General features: G+C 56.1%; 1 protein-coding gene across 5 annotated transcripts in view; it reads left to right on the forward strand.

Annotated features, from left to right (window-relative positions):
* Window positions 1-19,634, forward strand: part of ITPK1 (inositol-tetrakisphosphate 1-kinase) — a 162,188-nt gene that overhangs the window by 87,524 nt on the left and 55,030 nt on the right. For all 5 annotated transcript variants that reach the window (XM_086363165.1, XM_086363166.1, XM_086363167.1 and 2 more), the window contains one exon: window positions 10,463-10,588. In XM_086363165.1, the coding sequence (XP_086219291.1) occupies window positions 10,463-10,588 (126 nt within the window). The remainder of the gene's footprint in view (window positions 1-10,462; window positions 10,589-19,634) is intronic.

A 19,634-nucleotide genomic window follows, 5' to 3' on the forward strand; every position in this document is an offset into this window, starting at 1 on the left:
TAAGCCAACAGACACACCCAGAGGTGGCAGGACAGCTCCGAGGCACAAGGTCAAAAGAGGGAGGAGTGGGTGGTTCCCCAATGGCTGGGATGATCCTTTCACTCATTAGCATATGAATTCTATCCCCTCACAAAACCTAGCCAGGCCTAATACCATGGCCGAAGCCCTTGCCCTCGGCAATGGTTCACACCCTGAAGGGTGGCTTCTCTTTGGATCCTAACAAATCTACCTCTTATCGCTTTGTCTCTCAATGAATTTTTGCAATGAGGTATCAGAGCCTGAGTTTCATTAGTTTTGGCCGGGCTTGAGTCCTGGGAGAGAGCTGAAGGACAGGAGGAAAAAGCAGTGGGAAAAACGTGCCAAGGAATCCCCTTCATAGCCTGCTGGAAAATTTGCTAAATATCTGACCGGTGCTCACAGTTTCATTGGTCTGATCCTTGGCACAGAGAAGAGAAAGGACAGAAGAACCCCCACCGGCTTGTGTAACAGCTACTGGGGCTCAGCAGATAGCGCCTTTGGGACATGCTGAGGAGCAGCCTCTCCAGAGTCCCTCAGTTGTGCCCCTGCCGCCCGCCTGTTCGCGGGAGGTTCGAGGAAACAAGAAAGGAGAGATTGTAAAGGTCCCTCCAGCCATAGAAGCGAGGACCTCTTACCTTAACCAGAGGTCTTCTGGAATCTGAGACTGGGCCGCGTGAGCTTTCTGCTGAGTTCGTTTTTCGCTGTCCCGGTTTCCAGCAAGATGGGCCTTCCCCTGAGCTGGGTTTCTTTGCCTTCTGCTTCTAGCGCGGGAGCTTCGCTGAGTTGGGCTCCTGCTGTGCTTGGCCTCTTCCACGAAGAGGTTGTTTCAGCCAGGTTATATCCGAGTCACGGCACCATAGATGTCACGCGAGTGTATGTTCCTCGGTTCTTTGTCTTGTCACAACAAAGATTTGGAGCAACAGACATTAAAGCCCACAGCGCGTCACAGCTCTCGGGTCTTGGACAAACCGTGCTACAGCTCTTAGGCAAATCAGTGTTAAGCTCTATTTTACTTAGAAGATAGCAGGAGAGTGAGAGAGAGAAAGAAAAGAGCGCACGCATGCGGGAGAGAGGGTCCGTGAGAAAGCGCTTTGGCTCCTCCTTTTATGTGTTTTTTCCTCCACCTGGGCCTGCCCTATGCAAATTGGGCTTAGCCAGGAGTGCTGTTTGTTCTGTTTGTTCTGCCTGAAGTCTTCACTCTGGTTCTCGGACCTTCCTTTGACCTTCCTTGTCTTTTAGCCACCACCATTTTGGACTCCTTTTCCCTATTCTACCTACCTAACAGATTGTTGAGGGTCAGTGTCTGGTGACTAGCTTCCCCGTGGTGCTAGTGTTAACCCACCTGCCAGTACAGGAGACACAAGAGACACAGGTTCCATCCCTGGGAAGATATCCTGGAGAAGGGAATGGCTTCCCACTCCAGTATTCTTGCCTGGAGAATCCCATGGACAGGGAAGCCTGATGGGCTAGAGTCCAGGGGTCGCAAAGAGTCGGACACGACTGAAGTGTCTTAGCAGGCACATGTCTGATGACTGTAATACTATATTCTACTTGGCTGTAGACAGACACCCTGAGGCAGGGACCCTCTGGATGCTCATGGTCTGCTGGTGGGGGAGGTGCATGCAGGACTCAAGCCTGGGAAGCCATTGTGGGTGGCTGAGGGGCGGCTCCTCCTCTGCGCTCTTGTGTTGTGGGTGGAGACCGGCCTCTCCAGAGCCCCCTGCTAGCCTGGCTGAGAACACAGCTGCGGTAAGCCCTCGGGCCTCCTGGGCTCCCTGTGGAGGCCGGGCCTCCCCTCTGGAGGGTGCAAGTCCTAGCATTATGAACTGCGTGTCTGCAGCGTGTTCCTGAGGCCACTTGGGACTTCAGCGGGGACTTTGATTGGGGCTTCCAGTGAGCCCTGTGGAACACTGCCTCCCTGAATCCAATGTAGGCATAATACACTTGGGGCCTTTGGGGGTCCCACCCCCTGCCATGGGGGACAGAGGCTAAAAACAGAACAAAGGTGGTGGCTGTGGGGAAAGGAGCACGTAAGTTTGGGGTCAGAAGTCCCTTGGGCCTGCCCCCCACTGGCAGTACCCTTGGGCAGCTCACCTTGCCCCCCACTGTCTCCATTTTCTCCCTGCAGATTGGGGATGACATTGACTTGGAGGGGTGGATATTTAAGTGCTCAATAAACCTCGTGTGAATGGGTGGGTGGGTGGACGGGTGGATGGTCTGAGTCTTTAGCCTCTGGGAAGAATTCCGGCACAGGCTAGCTGGGCTCTGGAACAGGATGCAGTCCCCGACCTCAGCGAGGGTGCACTGGCCGAGAACTCTCTTTCTGCAACTCACCAGGCAGGTAAGTGTCCTGCCTGGTACCCAGGAAAGAGCAACCTGAGCCTGAAGGGCAGTTACCTATTGGTGTCAGAGGAAGAGGGTCCAGCCAGACCTGAGAATGATGGGGGTCTGTAGGCTCCGAGAGCGGAGAAGACTCCAGGAAGGGAGGGCTGACACCGCTTCTCAGGACCATGACTGCCCGAGGGCCTATGGTGGGCCTGGCATGGCACCAAGGCTGTACCAATACCCTTGTCAAGTGCTGGAGGCAGTGACTTTTCTGGCTCTCTGAAACAAAGTTGACTTGCAAATTCCCAGAACTTTGGAGCTGCACACAAGGGACTTTCATCTTCGGGCTGTTGACTTGAGTGCACCCCTCATCTTCTGGGGGAGAAAGGTTATCCACGCTCTGCCTTAACCAGATGGTGGTTTATTATGTTCATTATTGGAAACCAGCTACTGAGAATTTGGGGCATTGGGTCAGGGAGTTCTGGGGCAGAGGCCGCGGGGGCGACCCGTACTGTGCTTGGCCCAGCCTGCGGTCTTTGGGGATCAGCCCCATGTGACATCTAGCTCCTGACCCCTCTGAAGGCCACTTGGCGCTCCTTCGGGAGGGAGTCACTCTTGCCAGGGAAAGACTGCTTGCCCGTCGAGTTTTGGATCCAGTCCCACCAAGAAGCGCAAGACCCGGGCAGCATCCTCCGAGGCCGCTTGCCTTTTTGCAGCCTGTCCCCAAGGCACCAGCTCCAACTTGCCTTTCAGGAGAGCGCTGCTCCTGCCTCCTGGGGCCTTTAAGTGTTGGAGATGGCAGTTCTGTTCCATCTTCAGACTTTGGAGAGTCCAGAGAATAAATTGGGTCTTCTGCCCACTTGCTTTTCATTGGGGCCATTGAGTCAGGACCTCAGTTGAGACAAAAAACTTTTCATCTAGTGACTTCCATCTGAAAACACGCCATCCACATGGCGTGAACTGAGGGAGAAAAGGAACAGAAGGAAAGCCCCAGGGGCCCAGGACACCCTTTGGCTTAGCGGCCAATTGACTTTGGCAGGAGAGAGACCAGGTTCCCATCCAGCTATGATGGGACGACCCTGGACAGCTACTTAACCTGTCTTGTGACCTGGTGTCCTCATGTGCACCTGCTGGGGTCACTGCTTGTTAGCTGGTGCATGGCCCAAAGTCAGAACTCTTACCATCATTAACAGGGATGGTCCGTTTTAATGTGGCAGCAAATGCATTGAGAAGCCTAATAGGAGCCAGGACAAGTGACCTAGCTTTGCAGAATGCAGATTCTGGTGTATCTTGTAAACAGTGCACGTGTGTTGCATGCTAAGTCACTTCAGTCATGTCTGACTCTCTGCAGCCCCATGGACTGCAGCCCGCCAGGCTCCTCTGTCCATGGGATTCTCCAGGCAAGAATACTGGAGTGGGTTGCCATGTCCTCCTCCAGGAGATCTTCTCGACCCAGGGATTGAACCCAGGTCTTCCACATTGCAGGCAGAGTTTTTACCACTTGAGCCACCAGGGAAGCGCCTTGTTAACAGAACTCAGGCGAGATTTCACTGGGCAGTAATAAAGTAAAGAGTAAGAATAGAGAAACGGAATAGCTGAAGTTTTTGAGTGCACAATTGTAGGAAAAACACACCTCCTGGGATTCACCTTTACTCTCACACTTCTACATACTTGCCATGTGTGATGGCAGTTGGCTGGGGGCTTTACCCATACCACATAAACCCGTAACACCAGGCCGGGAGTCCTACAGTTTAACACAGTTTTGACACTGACCACCTGAAGGTGAACATCAGTTCTACAGGTTAAGGACTCAGTCCCACGAGGTCCTCCCCATCTCTGCTCCATTAGATGCCAGTTGCAAGTTTAGATTGATATCTGTGCGCATGAGCCATCAGCTGTAAATCACAGGTTCCCACAATCCCCTCCTCTAGTTTGATTAATTTGATGCATTGGCTTCTGGAACTTGAGAAAACAGTTTACTTAGTATTTACCAGCTTATTATAAAGGACTGTGGGAAAGGGTACAGTTGAACATCCAGGTGGAACAGGTGTATCGGGCAAGAGATGTGGGGAAGGGCTTCTGCACCCTCTGGGCAACCCTTTCTCCCAGCTCCTCCTTGTGCTCACCAGCCAGGATGCTCCCTGAACCTGTCCTTGTGGGATTTCCTATGCAGGCTTCATCACAAAGGCATGATCTGTCACTAACTCATTTTCCAGCACCCTCCCCACTCAAGGATAGGGAGTGGGGCTGAAAGTTCCAAGCTTCTAGTCATGCCTTGATTTTTCTGGTGACCCACGCCTATCCAGCCCACCAAGCATTGCCTCATTCAAATAAAAAACATCCCTGTCACCCAGGAAGATCCCATTTGAGGACAAGCCCGTGTGGTCACCCTACTTCAGAACCTGCGTTTTCAGGCTAGCAGCCATAGTCTGGCGTAAGTTCACGGCTCCAGCACCCCCGCTCTGTGTCAGGCTCTGTCCTGAGTAATTATACACATTAACTCAGTTCTCACAGCAGCCTGAGGTGGGGACCTGTGAGACAGACACAGAGCCTAAATAACATGCCAGGCCTCACACAGCTTCACAGCCACTCCTAGAGGACCCGGCCACCGAGCATGGTTGTGGAATAGTACCCACACCTGCCTGACGTCCTCACCAGCTTCACCTGCAGCCTTTGCAGTAGAGAGGGCCATTGCAGCCTGTCTGGCCATTCAGAGAAGCGTAGGTTTTCCTCAGCAGCCCAGGTCTCTGCTAGCATACCTTGCATGTTGCAGCCAGAGAGGATGAGTGGCCCCCAGCATGGGGTGGGGGATCGGAGCCAGTTTTTCCGAGTCCCCAGCCTTCCGATGCACATGCTTCTTTCACATCTATCTGGTTGTTGATCACATCAGGGAAGCGCGTGTGGGAGTTTGGGAGCAAAGGAAGAGCTGGAAGTACAGCCCAGAGAACCCTCTTCCAGAAAGCTGGAACCCTCTGCCTCTTGTCTCATCTTGGCATCCCTCTACCCCCACCCTTCCACCATCCATGATCTCTCCTGTGGGGACTGCCTTCGGGTAGGCTCATAGACAGCCCCAAACTCTTAGTGGGTTAATGCACTCAAGATTTGCTCATTGATTATACCACAGCTGAATCCTGGTCCCCTAGGCATTGGAATCTTCTACAGGCTCCTCTGCTTCCAGCCCACAGATGAAGCATGAGGCGGGGGGGCGGTGATGGGCCACCCCCCGCAAGGTGCCAGTCAGCGGTCAGTGCTGTGGGAGAAGCTCTTTCTGCAGAGGTGGTAGCTTAGGGCACCTGAGGCGTTTGGAACTGATAGATAAAGGAGAGGGTTTAATGCAGGTGGTGCGTCCTGCATCTTTGCAGCTGCCCCTCTACTTGGATTAAACCTTCCTTCCCCTGCCCATCTCTGGAGGTCCCATTCTTCCCTCTCCCTTCCGTGGCTTGGTCTGGACACCTCCTCCTCTGGGAGGCCATTTCAGCCCCCTTCACAGAAAAGAGTCACCCTGCTCCGTGGAAGGTCCCTTCTGGGTCTGCGTTGTTCACTCTGTTCTTTGAAGCTGCCAGTGCGCTTAGCAGATGTCTGCTGAGCTCTTAGGCTTCCTAGGTGGCACACTGGTAAAGAATCCACCTGCCAGCACAGGAGACCCGGGCTCAATCCCCGGGTCAGGAAGGTCCCCTGAAGGAGGAAATGGCAACCCACTCCATTATTCTTGCCTGGGAAATCCCATGGACAGAGGAGCCTGGCAGGCTACAGTCCATGCAGTCTCAAAGACTTGGGCATAACTTTAGTGACTGAACAACAGCAACAGCCTAGTTCTTGCTTGGGGCCTGGTTCTAGGTCCTGGAGAGGCCAGGTTGCAGCCCTGGTCGTTGGGGAATCTCAGGATCTTGTGGAAGGGACAAAAGGTTAAAGAAACTACTTCGTGCCTGGAAGTTAGGGTGCTATCTTGGAGGGATGTGCATAGCATTTCAGGGACACTGGTGAGATGAAGGAGCCATTAAGCCTTCTTGTTTGGGAAACGAGGAGTTCAGAAGTCTGGAAAAGGATCGAACTTCTATCCTGGGACTTGGGAGACTAGTAAGAGCTCGTGTGTGGACCAGAGGCTACAGGTTGTGGGTGGGCACTCCAGGCAGAGGACTCACTGTGGCAGGGGAGCACCGCCCCGTGCAGGTCTGGGGCAGCTGGGGCTGTGTCCAGGGTGAACAGTCCCCCTGAGGCCCTGCGATGAGAGGGCAGGGGACATCTGTGCCTAGTGCACAGGAGGGGCCCAGAAAATACTTGTCAAGTTAACGAGTGATCGAGCTGAAGCAGAAGTTTTCTAGAGGGCTTAGGTGCCACATCTGTAAATGGAATGTTCTAACTCACAGACCAGTCCTGGAAGTCACAGTTATGACATTCTCATTTTATGAAAGGGGAAACCGAGGCACAGAGGCAGCTGAGCCAGGAGGGGTGTCCAGGTGCCCACCGTTGCATCCTGTCCTCCTCAGCCAGCTGGTGGGCGGGAGGCAAGCGCCCAGCTCCCCTTGGATCACGACGGGGTTGCTTGTTCCCAAGGTCAGAGGTGGCTGTTGGGCCTCTGGGGTCTGCGGGCCTCTGTCCCATCTCCTCCTGGGCCTCCCTCCACCCTCGCCTGCCTCAGCGCCTTCGTCACTGAGGAAACAGTGGGCCCTTGTTTTCTCCGAATCCCGAGCGCTCGCAGAGCACCATCCAGCGCCGGCCTCTCAGGGTGGCGTGACTTGGAAACGTGGCGCCTGCAGCCACTACAGGGGGGCCCTTCTGTCCGGACACCCCGTGACTGGCTGAGGGGGCCCAGTCGGACCCTCTCTGAGGAGGAGGACAGGTCCCCTGGGAGAGTTTCCTTTTCTGTGAGCAGAGTGTGGTCAGAAAAAGCGAATGACACACTTGAAGTGAGTTTACTTCCGCCCTGGCTCCCAGTCCCGCCCCATCTGGGAAAGGAAGCTTCTGAGGTGCCTCCCCCCACCCCCCGACCCCGCTGGTCCCAGGATTCCATTCTCTGCAGCACCCCCCACCCAAGGGCCCCTCTTCTGGGACACCCTCCCTCTGTGAGGGGTCCCCTCTTTTGTGGCACCCCCAGTCCCCTCTGAGGGTCCCCTCCTCTGCAGGGTCCTAGGTTCTCTCCCACGGGTGCCCGGGGCCTGCTGACCAACAGCAGTTTTGGCTCCCCTAGGATCTGAGGGTGCAGCCCTGGAAGACCTTCTCCCCCTTCCCAGCCAGTGGGGAGGGACTGCTGGCTCCTTGGGGTAGACCCCCTCAGGACTGCCAAGGCTCCAGCTCCTTGGGGTAGACCCCCTCAGGGCTGCCAAGGCTCCGGCTCCTTAGGGTAGACCCCCTCAAGGCTGCCAAGGCTCCGGCTCCTTGGGGTAGACCCCCTCAGGGCTTCCGCGGCTCCTCCGGTCCTCTGAGGAAGGCTGGTACAGGAGGGCCTTTTGGAGCCACGGACAGCTCTGCTCGGGCCCCAGCGAGGATGCGGAGCGGGGACTAGCCAGGCCTGACGTGTGTCCAGAGCCGCAGCTCTCGTGAAAGGGTTTCACTGGCACAAAAACTCTTGGAAAATACACAAAGGACAGTGGCCAGCTTCCAAAACTCAGCTGTTTACCTTCAGCAGAGTGGCCGGGAACGCAGGGAGCTTATTTTGCAAACAGCCCACAGTTGTCAGGTCTACAGACCTTGGGTGATGCCGGGCGAGCATGAGCCCGGGGCCTCTCCTGCCCACCTCCTTCCCCAGAGGTGTGGGGACCTTAGAGTCCTCTCAGGGGCTGGCTTCTGTCCCTTCTTGCTGCACAGGAAACATTCTCTCTGGGATGGGGTTTCTGAGGCCTGGGGCGCCCTGCCCAGCCTCCCACGTGACCCAGGCTCTTCCGCCCGTAGCCGTCTCGGTCTGAAAATGTTGGCCTCTTGCTTCGGTGCCTGTCACAGTGGAGCCGCTGGTTACAGGGCAGATGGGCAGCTCTGAGAATGAGCTGTTCCTTGCCCATGTTCCCACTTGCCACTGGCTGCTCTGCCTTCCTTCCAATCCTGTTTTTGTTTTTTTTTTCTTCTTGGGAAGTAGCATTGGATGGAAATTAATAATGAATGTATGGACAGAACTGGAAAGATCCTTGGCATTTCCTGTTTTTATCGAAGGAGAAACTGAGGCCCTGGGACTCTGCTAGGCTTTGGCACAGGCCCCAGGACATGGGCAGCTTGGCTGCAGGCTAAGCCCATCTGTGTTGCTGTTTGTCCAGGTCCCACTGGGTCATTTCCCAACCATGAGGCTTTACCCAGTCATTTTTTCTCCTCGGCTCTTGGGGTCCTGGTCTGTGAAGGTATAGTTGTCACCTCTAGCTCCTGGCCCTCCTGTGAGGACAAGTACCACATCCCTTCCCCATCTAGGAGTCTTGGAAGACGGGCAGCTGCTCAGCTGGTCTGATTTTTGCTGTTTTGTTTTGTACACAGGCTAGAACATCGAGGGATCAGTGTTCTTCAGTATTTTCCTTTTGTGAAGTCCATGAAATTTTTTTTTTTTAATAGGGAAAATCCCTTAACATCTTTCCTGGAAGACAATAAAAAAGAGGAGTTAAGGCTATCAACAGGAAAGACCTGGTGCATTCTGAAGCTTTAATGGAAAAAGAGTTTAAATCAGGAAGATGACATAGCATGGGCGGGGTCAAAGGAGCCAGCAGGAGGTGGTGAGGCGCCCCAAAGTGGTGGGGTGTCACCACCCCAGGCCCAAGGGAACGAGGGGAGGGAAGAGCCTAGAGACAGTGGTGGTCTTGGGAGAGGGGCCGCCCTGCTCAAGGGAGATGTTGGGGCCGTGAGGATGGTGGGGACAAGCACCCGGACTCCTGTCCCATCCTCTCTCCCATCTTCTGCTGGTGCCTCCAAAGGGCCAGACGTGGCCAGCAGCCAGAGGGCAAGGCACCCAGGCGGTCGTGGCTCTGGGGCACAGCGCGGGCACGGGACTCGGGCTGGGGGCTGGGTGGCTGGCGCAGCTTCAGTTCTGGCCCTGCTTTCTCCCTGCGAAGTCCTTGGCAGGTTTCAGAAGTCTGTGTTTTCCTCTGTCATGTGTGGGATTGCCTCTCACTGTGTGGCTGGAAAATAAAAAGTAACAAATGGACATAGGTTTTTAGCACCCAGCCTCCCTGGAGCTGTCATCATGATCTCCTCCCTAATGACTTTGAAACAAACAGCCTGGAATCCTGGAGGGAGCCCCACTGGGGGAGTGGGACGGAGGGCAGGGGTGGGGCTGGTGGCCTTCTCTGGCTTCCACTGAGGCCACTTGAGGGGTCAGCCAGGTGATCAGCTGGCGCTGCCGCCTCCAAGAGCACAGCCCTGCAGGTGGTGGCGGCCGCGTGCCAGGCGGTAGACATCTGGCGGCCAGGAAGCGCATTGTCAGGCGGCCCCGGCTGTTGGTAGGTGCTCCCGTCTTGGGGGTCTGGGATGCCGGCTGTCAGCCAGCAGCTCTGGCTCCCCCAGGACCCGATCTTCCAAACCCCATGCTCTTGAAAAAATAAACACGTTCCCCAGTGGAGCAGGGTGAGCCGGGGACTCAGGGACTCCAGGTGGCCCTGCATCCCTCTCTTTGTCATCAAAGGCCAGCCCTGATCCCAGTGTGAAGTGCCAGCGGCCAGCCTCACAGAGCGGTGGCTCTTAGATTCACACAGATCACAGCTTTGCCGAGACCGTGGGTAGTTTCGTGGGGAGAATGTCTGCTTGGATCTCAGTTCAGGTCTGGCCTTGTGACTTCAGTCATTGGACTTGACCTTACCGAAACCTGGTGTCCCCACCCGAGAGGCCCCAGGTGGTGGGGGCAGCTGCAGTATGGCCAGTAAATGCTCTCACAGTGACTCTCGCTTAACCCGTAGCTCCTTGGTCACCCCGACTCCACCTGTGTATCTTTTATGTCCCAGGCAGCCTGGCACTCGGGGACAGAAGCACAAACACGGGGCCTGCCCTGGAGGAGTTCCAGGGCCTCAGCGAGTCCTGTCCAGTCCTGTCCTGCGAGTGCCGGCCCTCCTCGCGCTCCATGCCCTGGGGACGTGCAGAGAGGATGGGATAGACGAGGCCGCGGGCTCCGAGCTCAAGTTGTTCTTTCTCTGTCTGTGTCTCCCTCTCGCAGCTGAACCTGAGCCGGCCGATCGAGGAGCAGGGCCCCCTGGACGTCATCATCCACAAGCTGACCGATGTCATCCTCGAAGCTGATCAGAATGACAGCCAGGCCCTGGAGCTGGTGCACAGGTTCCAGGTGCGTGGGGGAGGGGGTCAGGGTGGTGGGGAGTGGTGGCTGGGAACGGCTCTGTGCCTCTCTGAAGCTGTGGAGCTGTCCTGCTGGGTTACCGTAGATACGGCTCTGCCTCTGCCAAGACGTGGGCATGTGGTCGGGCCCTTCCCTGCCAGGGTCTCTGTCTTTGGAGGTAAGACGGGCCCGCTTGTCGCCACCCCCGTCTGCCGTCTACCTTTAGAGATATGATTTACTGATCAGGGCGCTGCCCAGTCCAATCATGCCCTTGCCTCCTCCGTGCACACATAGCCACAGCTGCAGGTGCTCTGTTGGCATAGAGGTGGGAACCCTCTTGCCACCCTTGAAGAAAAGGACTCCCCGAGGGTGTTTGAGCTGCAACGGCCGCCCTTGGGCCCCTGAATCCTGCCCCAGTGGAGAAGACCCTCTGCGTGCTCAGGGCTTTGAACCCGCAGGCGCATCTCTGAGCTCCGATCAAGTCTCCCTGGCTCTTCCCTCCTCCCTTCCCCCTGTTCCCCAGTGTCCTGGGCCCTGACCCCACAGTGACCTGCTCGCCGCCTTGAGCGCTGCTGCCGTCGCCCCCACCGACTTGCCCTGTGTTTTCTCTGTTGTGGACAAGAGCGTGATTCATTCCTCAGGAAAGCAGCTTGGGGTCATGAAAAACAAGGTCATGTTATCAGTGAAAAATGCACTTGAGATCCAGGGCCTTCCCAGTGGGAGGGATGCTCGAACCAGCACTTTTCAGAGCGTGATGACTGGAGGGGTGACATTCTGTCCTTCCTTATCAGGACAAAGGGGAATCTCATCGCCACACAGCAGCCCTCCTGCTGACAGCAGTTTCTTTTGCCCTTGTGTCCCGGGTTGGTGACCTCAGCCAGCCTCGCTCCCTCCTTGACTGACCATGTCAGACTCCCATGAGCCCCAGGGGCCTGTGTGTGGCCCCGCTGGTGTCCCCTCCCCTCCCGCATGCACCTGCAGAGGCGTGCTGTTCGTAGGTGGTGCCCTGCAGTGACTTTGGCCAGCAGCCTGACATGATCCACTCCCCTACCCTTCTCCCAAAGGGCTGGGGGCCATGGAGAAAGGTATTTGGGCTCCTCCGAAGCCTCAGTTTTCGTATTTGTACAGTGGTGTTCTGAGCAGTGAACAACACGATGCGTGTGAGAGTGCTTCACACAGTGCTTGGGTCCCAGTGAGTGCTTGATTGGAAGGTCAAGGCCAGGGTGAGCATGTGACCTTGAGCCTTCGTCTCCTCTTCTGTGAAATGGGGTTGCTGCTTCTTAGGATGCTATGAGAAGGTTGCTGTGAGCAGTAAGCGCCTGAGTACATAGACGGGTCTGATGTTTGCTGAGTTCTTCCAGCAGCTCCACCACCATCATTACTTTCTTAGATGAAGGACCGCAGCCCCCAGCCCAGCCCATTGCCCTGGGGGGTTACAGAACGACCAGCCCTGGGGGACCTCCCATCCCCTGCTCCCCACAAGCAGACACACAGCCCACAGCCCAGGGCAGGTGGTGCTGAACAGTAAAGGGGAACTGGGTGCCCCGAGTTCCTGTTCTGGAGCGATCACATCGTGGGGGATGTGGGGACTTGCAGCTTCAAGGGTTTCAGCCACCAGCTGTGTGTCCCGGGGGGTCTCAGCTGGTCTCGGGAGTCTGTCTCACCCAGGGCACACAGAACAGCTGCCCTCAGGTGGCTGGGGTGACCTCAGGATAACCTTCCAGCCTGGGTATCTCTGGGATAAGTTTTCACTGCCATCTGTGCTTGAGCATGAAGCGGATATCTGATAAGGCCGGGACGTTTCCTCTTTTGTGAAGAGAACAGTCCTTTGGGGAGAAGGGTGACAGGCCGCGCATCATGCAGGCCCCGAGAGGAGAGGAGACGGGCAGGGGCTGGTGGAGAGGAGGGCTGAGAGGTGCCAGGTGAGGCCGCTTAGCGCCACGGGGCCCGGTGCTATTGGCGCTGCCCTGGGCATCCCACCCTGCACGAGATACGAGGCTGGTCATCCCACCCTGCACGAGATACGAGGTTCAAGTTCAGAGCCGAGCCGTAGGCTGACAGACTTAACCTTGACTACGCCGTTGTTTTCAGACGCCTGTTTTAATGTTTATTCTCGGGACCTGAATGAGGAGGCATGGGGGGAGGGGCCCAGGGCCAGTAGAGGCAGAGGAATGTTCAGACTTCAGAGGCCGGGAAGCAGGGCCCTGGGGCTGGGGTTTGCAACACTGGCCTTTCTGCATTTTGTCGTAAGAAAACAGAGAAAGGTGATGTGGCTCAGAAGGGGCGCAGCTCAAAGGGCCTCCTCCAAAGGCACAGCTCAGGTCCCTGGGGAAGTGGCCTGGGGCTGCATGGGTCAAGATAGATACGTTTCTGAGATGTTTCTGGACAACTCTAGAGCATTCTGCTCATGGGATGCTCCTACTAAGCCTCCAGGGCCCAGGGATTGAAAGGAATTCTCAGAGCTGAGAGGTTATGCTTTTTTTTTCTGACTGTTCTTGAGGACAGGTTGGGGACTGGGGGTCTGGGGTTTATACAGATCACTGAAGCTGGTTGCCATAGAAACCAGCTCCCAAGCTGCTGCCTGCCATCCCCCTCCTTTAAAAAAAAAATAGTGGCCTCAAGAGGGCTTGGCTTGGAGAATCATGGGGATGATTCAGTTGTTTTCCTGTGCCAAGGTTCTTGTGGAGCCGGCAGCCTGGTGCCACCGAGGCCCTGCCCCGAGATTCAGGTATCAGTGAACCGACCTGGGCAGAGGTCCCTTGGGGGCCGCATCCACATGGACGAGTGGGGTTAGGGTGGTATGAAGGTCCTGGTCCCAGTGCTCAGGGGTCTCCTGGCATCCAGAGCGGCTGCCTCAGGGGAGCAGCGAGAACCGACTCACTGCAGCATCCAGGGCTGGCTGTCAGGTGTCGCGTGGGGCATGGTTCTGCTGCTGCCGTCCCAGAATGGATAGAAGCATTATGGCGAGCGATCATCTTCCTCGGGGCAGGCGACTCGGCCAGGTAGAGCTTCCTGGGGTTTTCCCTGAATGAGCTTGCGGGAAAGAGGTTTGGGTTTGGACTGTCACCTTTTCTACTCATCTCCATTAGCTGGGAGGGCGTTAAGTCCTTAATGGCCCCCAGACCCCCAGTGTGGACTCAAGGACCGCTGTCTCTGCAGCGGCACACTACTACTTGCTGAGCCCATCCACACTCCCACCCTGCCCTCCCAGCCTGGAGGAGAGGTCTGGGCAAGCCAGGAACTGCCTTTGTGGCCCCCTGAGTGATGAGCTAGGAGACACCCCGAGCTGGTCCCCGAGGGCCCTGGCTAGAAACTGTCTCACTGCAGTGATGATAATAAAGACTGCAGGCTCTGTCGTGGCCCATGGGGCCTGCAGTCTGGCCACAGCCTCCTTCCTTCCCTCCCCAGCCTCATCTTGTCCCGCCCGTCCCTTCCTTGCTCAAGTTCTGAGCTCTTTTCCGCCTCAGTGCCTCTGCACAGGCTGTTCCCTGGAGTGGGAATGGAGTGGATGGAATTCGTCCCCACCCCCAGGATCAGGTGCCCCTTCCTGGGGTAAGTCTCTCCAATTAGCCGATTGCAGGGACATTCCCTGTCTGAGGCCCTCAAAACTTTGCACTTTTCCTTCCGACTGTTTGGAGGTTTGTAATTCTTGGTGGGTTATTCTGGCCAGTCTCTCCATTTGGGGATCTGCTTCAAGCTCCCCTGGTCTCCCCTTTGCTGCCCTTGGTGCCCGTGTGTCTGTGAAGTTGAAGAGCATCTTGGGTGTGGGGCGTGCAGGACACCCTGGAGGGTCCCTGGCGGCTCCAGGGCGCAGCTGGGAGCAGACCCAAGGAGGGAGTGGGCTTGGGCCGGCTCGCCGGGCTCTGATGGCTGCATGTGGGCGTGCCCTCGGACCTGGGGACCTGCACGGTGGCAGAGAAGAGTGGAGAGAGTGCATTTCACACCAGGCTGCAGGGCTTAGACTTTGTCCTGCAGGCTGGGGGTGGGAGTGATAAGATCAGATTTAAGTGGAAAGAGAGGCCCTGCTTGGGAGGGGAAATTGCCAGCTCAGGATGAGCTCGGGGTAGTAGGGACCCTGCAGTCATTGGAACCTGGCGGTTTTCTGAGACTGAGAGGGACTCATGCCATCTGAGGCTTAGCAGTGCCCCCTCCTCACCCTGGGGGCCCCTCCGTCCTTGGCATGCCTTGCTCAGCCACGACTGGCCAGCCTCTGAGCAGCCTGGGCCAGCACAGCCCACATGCTCCCAGCCATAGACAGCCACCAGTTCCTGCCTCTGTCTCAGTTTTTGCCCGTCCAGCCCCCTTTCTCCTCATGCCTGCTCCCAGCTGACCCCCAGAGCCCCTTTCTCCCTCCAGGGGTCCCTGCACCCACCCACACCTGTGACGCTCTCTTTCCCTGTTCTGGACTTTGCTGTTCATGGAATCATATAAGACACCTTCTTTGGGAGCTTCCTGGTGGCCCAGTGGTTAGGACTACTCATTGTTCACAGCCTAGAACACCTCAGAGAGGCTCGTCATGGCTCTTAGTCTCTGCCCCAAAGTGACAGGTGCCCGGGGACTCTTGACAGTTTGGTGGCCACTCGGATCCTCTAGGCCCGTGAGTGCCTGCTGGGATCAGAGGAGTAAGAGCCGCCTATAGGCCCAGGGAGCCGAACACGGTGAACAACAATACCCGGGGCCCTTTTCTTTGAAAACATAAAAAAGGTGCTGAAACACATTCACAGGCATGATGCCCTCAAGACGGGTGCCAGTGCTGAGCGTGTGGAAGCGTTCACCACCCTTACTGTTAGCACCTGGTGTGTGAGAGCAGGCGTAAGGCCATCTGCCCAGGCGGAGCCTTTAGTGACCCCTGAGTCACATAGGCTTATTATTATTGCTATTAATATTCCTTTTAAATATTTATATAATTTATTTCTTTTAAAGGTATTTTAAAAATAAATCTTTTAAGTTTTTTTTTTTTTTTTTTTTTTTTAATGTGGCCCGTTCTTGTCTTAACCACTGGACTTCCAGGGACGTCCCTGTTATTATTATTATTATTATTCCATGGCAGTAGTACTGCTCTAGCAACCTTATCTGTGACTTTCGGTCCCAGCCAACTTGAGAGCTCTTAACTGTAATTGGAGTCAATTAGACCGTGATTACGAAAGTGTCCCCAAATGGAAGCTGAGCTCTGTGACAGCAGAGCGGAAGAGTGGACTGATTGTAGCCTTAGAGGCAGGGCCGGGTGGTCTTCAGGGGGACTCTGGGTACTGTGCTAGGCTCCACTCTTCACCAGCTGACCCACTGGGGCCTCAGTTGCACCCTGGCCGTACCGGGAAGATGCCAGCACGGCAACAGAAGACGTGACCTGAGAACAGTGGTGCCCAAGCAGAAAGGCTGTTGCTATGAACAGCGGCAATCACCTCTAAGACCCCAGCTCCGCTGTCCTCCGGCCCCTGCGGCTCTGAAATGATTCATAGCTGTGTTGACTCAAAGCCTGTCACCCTCGGACAAGCACCGAGCCACTGCCAGCACGGGACTGTGTACTGTGGGCACCCACTAGAAGTAGCAGAAGCAATAGATTTTACTGTTGGCAGCCTTCTAGTCTGATGAAGAAGATAACATCTGAACCGATCAAAAGTTAAGTGAGTTTCTGTCCATTTTGGGGGCAGCACCTGGTAACCTGTGGACCTTCAGGAGAGGGCTCAGAATAGTAACCCTGAGCACCAGTGAAGGGTTTAGGTGGTCACCATGGAGCCATGGAAGAGGCCACATTTTCTTGAGCACATCCCAAGGGGCCCTCTCTGCCATGGGCATTGCACATCTCATATCTTATTTGGTACTTATATCAATCCATGGAAAAATGGAATTACTTCCCCATTTTTCATGTGACAAAGCTGAGGCCCAAGGGAGTTATTAAATCACTTGCTTATAGTCACTGAGGAAGAAGGTAGCTTGTGTTCTTTTCAGAGATGCCTCAGAGGGGCCAAGGCCTGCCCACTGACAGACCCCTGGGCGGCGAGGGCCAGTGATGCCGGGTCACTGTCTGGCCGTGCCAGACTCTGACCCTGCTGGTGCCACCCGATGATGAAATAAATGTTGGCTGGATGGAGGCCAGGGAGGCAGAGCTGGGTGGATCTGGTGGCCCTGGCCCCAGGACAGGATTCCTGGGGTGGCTGTGAGGTCAGCCTCCCCGTGACAGCTGCCCCAGGTCAGGAGGCCCCTCTTCCCGCGGCGGAGGTAGCCACACAATCTGGCCATTGTGCGCCCAGGCCAGGCCGCCAGGCGGTGGCTGTGAATCGCTCTTTCTGCCCTAGGGAGCGTGGTGCCCTTTGGGGCCGTTAACTGTCTGCAGGGCCTTTCTCTGTGGAGAGGGAGGCCGGCCCTCTAGGGAGACGCTCAACTTTATGACCCTGTTACCTGCCCAGAGCAGAGCTGGACTTTGTACGGCAGGGGAAGGGACACCGCCCCAGGGCCTGAGCTCACTCTGGGAGCTGGCCGCCTTCCCTCTGTGTGTGTAGACAGTTTTTCACGGCACAGCGTTGGTGGTTTGCTGGCTTTTAGAACGTTTGCTAATAGTATATTTTCCCCAAATTGTAGGGAAAACTTGTGTACAAGTTTTGTGATGTGTACAAGTGTGTACACGTTTTGTGTTTGTGTACACGTGATGTGATGTACACATCATCTCAGGGTTCCTTAGCTTGGTCCTGTGGGTGTGTTGGGCTCCTGGGTTTTGGGTTTTGGAAATCGAGAACTCCAGCCAAGAGGTTTGTAGTCGGTGGGTTCGTCATTTCAGGAACATCTATGGCAGGAAGGTCTCTTCCATGCTCCTCCTGGCCTGTGTGGGGCCATGACCTACTGACTTGCTTCTGTGCAACCCGTGTGGTCTGTGTGCCCACGATTAAAGCCTGTGTGGTTTCTTTCAGCTTCGTGTAATAAATCACAAAGCCTCTCACCAGCCAAGAGTGAAGCTGCTCTGGTGGCCACGTGCTGGGGCTGCCGACCTCTGTCCTCTGGGGACGGACAGAGTGGGGCAGGAGGACCTTCCCATGCTGGCTCGGGTCCAGGCCCCTGCCTCAGGCCTCCCACACCCTCTGGCTCCCAGTCCCTGTCCTGGCCTGTATCTCTGTCTCTCCATTGATCCGTGAGATCATTTGTCAAATAACCATTATGTCATTTATTCCACAAGCCTCAATTAAGCACTTATTGTGTGCCAGGAATCTTAAAAGACATCACAGATACAAAAAATAAGACAGTTCAGGTGGACACAACCCCTGTCCGCACAGATCTGTATTTGGTGTGTGTGGCGGGGAGCTTCCCAGGTGCCATTAGTGGTAAAGAACCACCCTGCCAATGCCGGGGACATACGAGACATGGGTTTGATCCCTGGATTGGAAGATTCCCTGAAGAAGGGCACGACCTTCCAATATTCTTGCCTGGAGAATCCCATGGACAGAGGAGCTTAGTGGGCTATAATCCATGACTGAAGCGACTTAGCTTGCACACGCGCACGCGCACGCGCGTGTGTGTGTGTTGCTATAGGTGAGGCAAGGGTTCATACTAACAAAACATAAGTAAATGGAGGAAAAGTAATATAGTCTCCAATCATGATTAAGTTCTGTGCTGTGTGTGTGCTGAGTTGCTCAGTTGTGTCTGACTCTTTGTGACCCTGTGGACCGTAGCCCGCCATGCTCCTCTGTCCATGGGATTCTCCAGGCAAGAATACTGGAGTGGATTGCCATGCCCTCCTCCAGCAAATCTTCCTGACCCAGGGATCGAACCTGTGTCTCTTGCATCTCCTGCATTGGCAGGTGGATTCTTTACCACTGTGCCACCTGGGGAAGCCTGTGGCAAGTTCTCAGAAGAAGAAAAATCAAGGCCTGTCATAACCTGGAGATTCTTATCACCTCTCTGAGGAGGTGACACTTGAGCTGGGGCCTAAAAGCCTGGTAAGCAGGGAGAGGTTGTGGAGCAGGCCGAGGGGGTGTGTCAGGATGGTACGGGGGCCTGTGGGCCTGGAATAGGCTGGTGCAGCCCAGCACAGTGGCGAGTGAGAGTGTCCAGCCCGGGCCTGCGACTGCCACTGCTCAGGAGAGGGCAGAGATGTGCAGCTGGAAGTGAGACAGTGGTCTGCAGCACCCGGGGTCACTGCCAGGGTCACGGTTGGCAGCCACAGCCGTCTCTGTTCTCCTGCATCCAGAGGCTGGGAAGGCAGCTGAGTGCAGGGGTGAGGGGCCTCCCTGGCCTGAGTGGCCCTGGGTCCCAGAGTTCAGCGGCACCCTGCAAACTCTGCTGTGATTCCAGGCAACTCCTCTGTCTCCCCACTGACAGTGGCATGGGCATCCTAAGTCCTGGCGGTAACCTGGCACACCCAACGGAGCAGGCCAAGGACCCTGCAGGCCTCGGGGAGCCGAGAGTCCGAATCTGGCTGGAGGCTGCAGCCTTGGGTGGGGCGGGCAGAGCCGGCTTTTGGCCTGGTTCCGGGGATGCGGCCCGAGGGCAGGGGCTGCTCCACCGGCTCACCTGAACAGGTGGGTGGAGAAGGCGCACGGGGTTAGGACAGGTGCTTCGGGAGTGAGGGGGCCGCTGCTGAGCTGGGCTGACACCGAGCTCCTGGGGCCAGGCAGCCCCTCTCTGGTGTTCACTGTGCTCAGCTGTGATGCCGCTGGGACCCCCTCCAGTCCCACCAGTGGCCGCTGAGTGGAAATGCCAGCCTGTCCTGGTTGAGAGTCAGCCCCTGGAGAGGTGCCTTCTCCCGGCGGCACCCAGCCATGCACATCCCCCACCGGTCCCAAAGCTGGTGTGTGGCCGCAGTCTCTGCCTGCTCGAGGGCCTGAGCAGTGCCCTGGCACTGTGACAGGGCATGTGGCTTTGTTCAGGTGCACAGCCTGGCCCGGGCACCTCGCCAGCCTCCCGCAGACAGGAGGTAGAGGACGCCTACAGATTTGATGCTGAGGTCCAGGGGCAGAAAGAGGGGTATTGTTCTAGTCCGGGGCCTGGGAAGGAGGGGAGAGGGTGTTTGTTGTCTCAGATGGTAAAGTGTTCCGTTTCCTCCCCGCCCTCTCTTCCTCAACAT

The sequence above is a fragment of the Bos grunniens genome, chromosome 21 (assembly GCF_055505025.1).
Source record: "Bos grunniens cultivar Pamir isolate PY7600 chromosome 21, Bosgru_T2T1.0, whole genome shotgun sequence".
In the NCBI taxonomy this organism is placed as follows: Eukaryota; Metazoa; Chordata; class Mammalia; order Artiodactyla; family Bovidae; genus Bos; species Bos grunniens.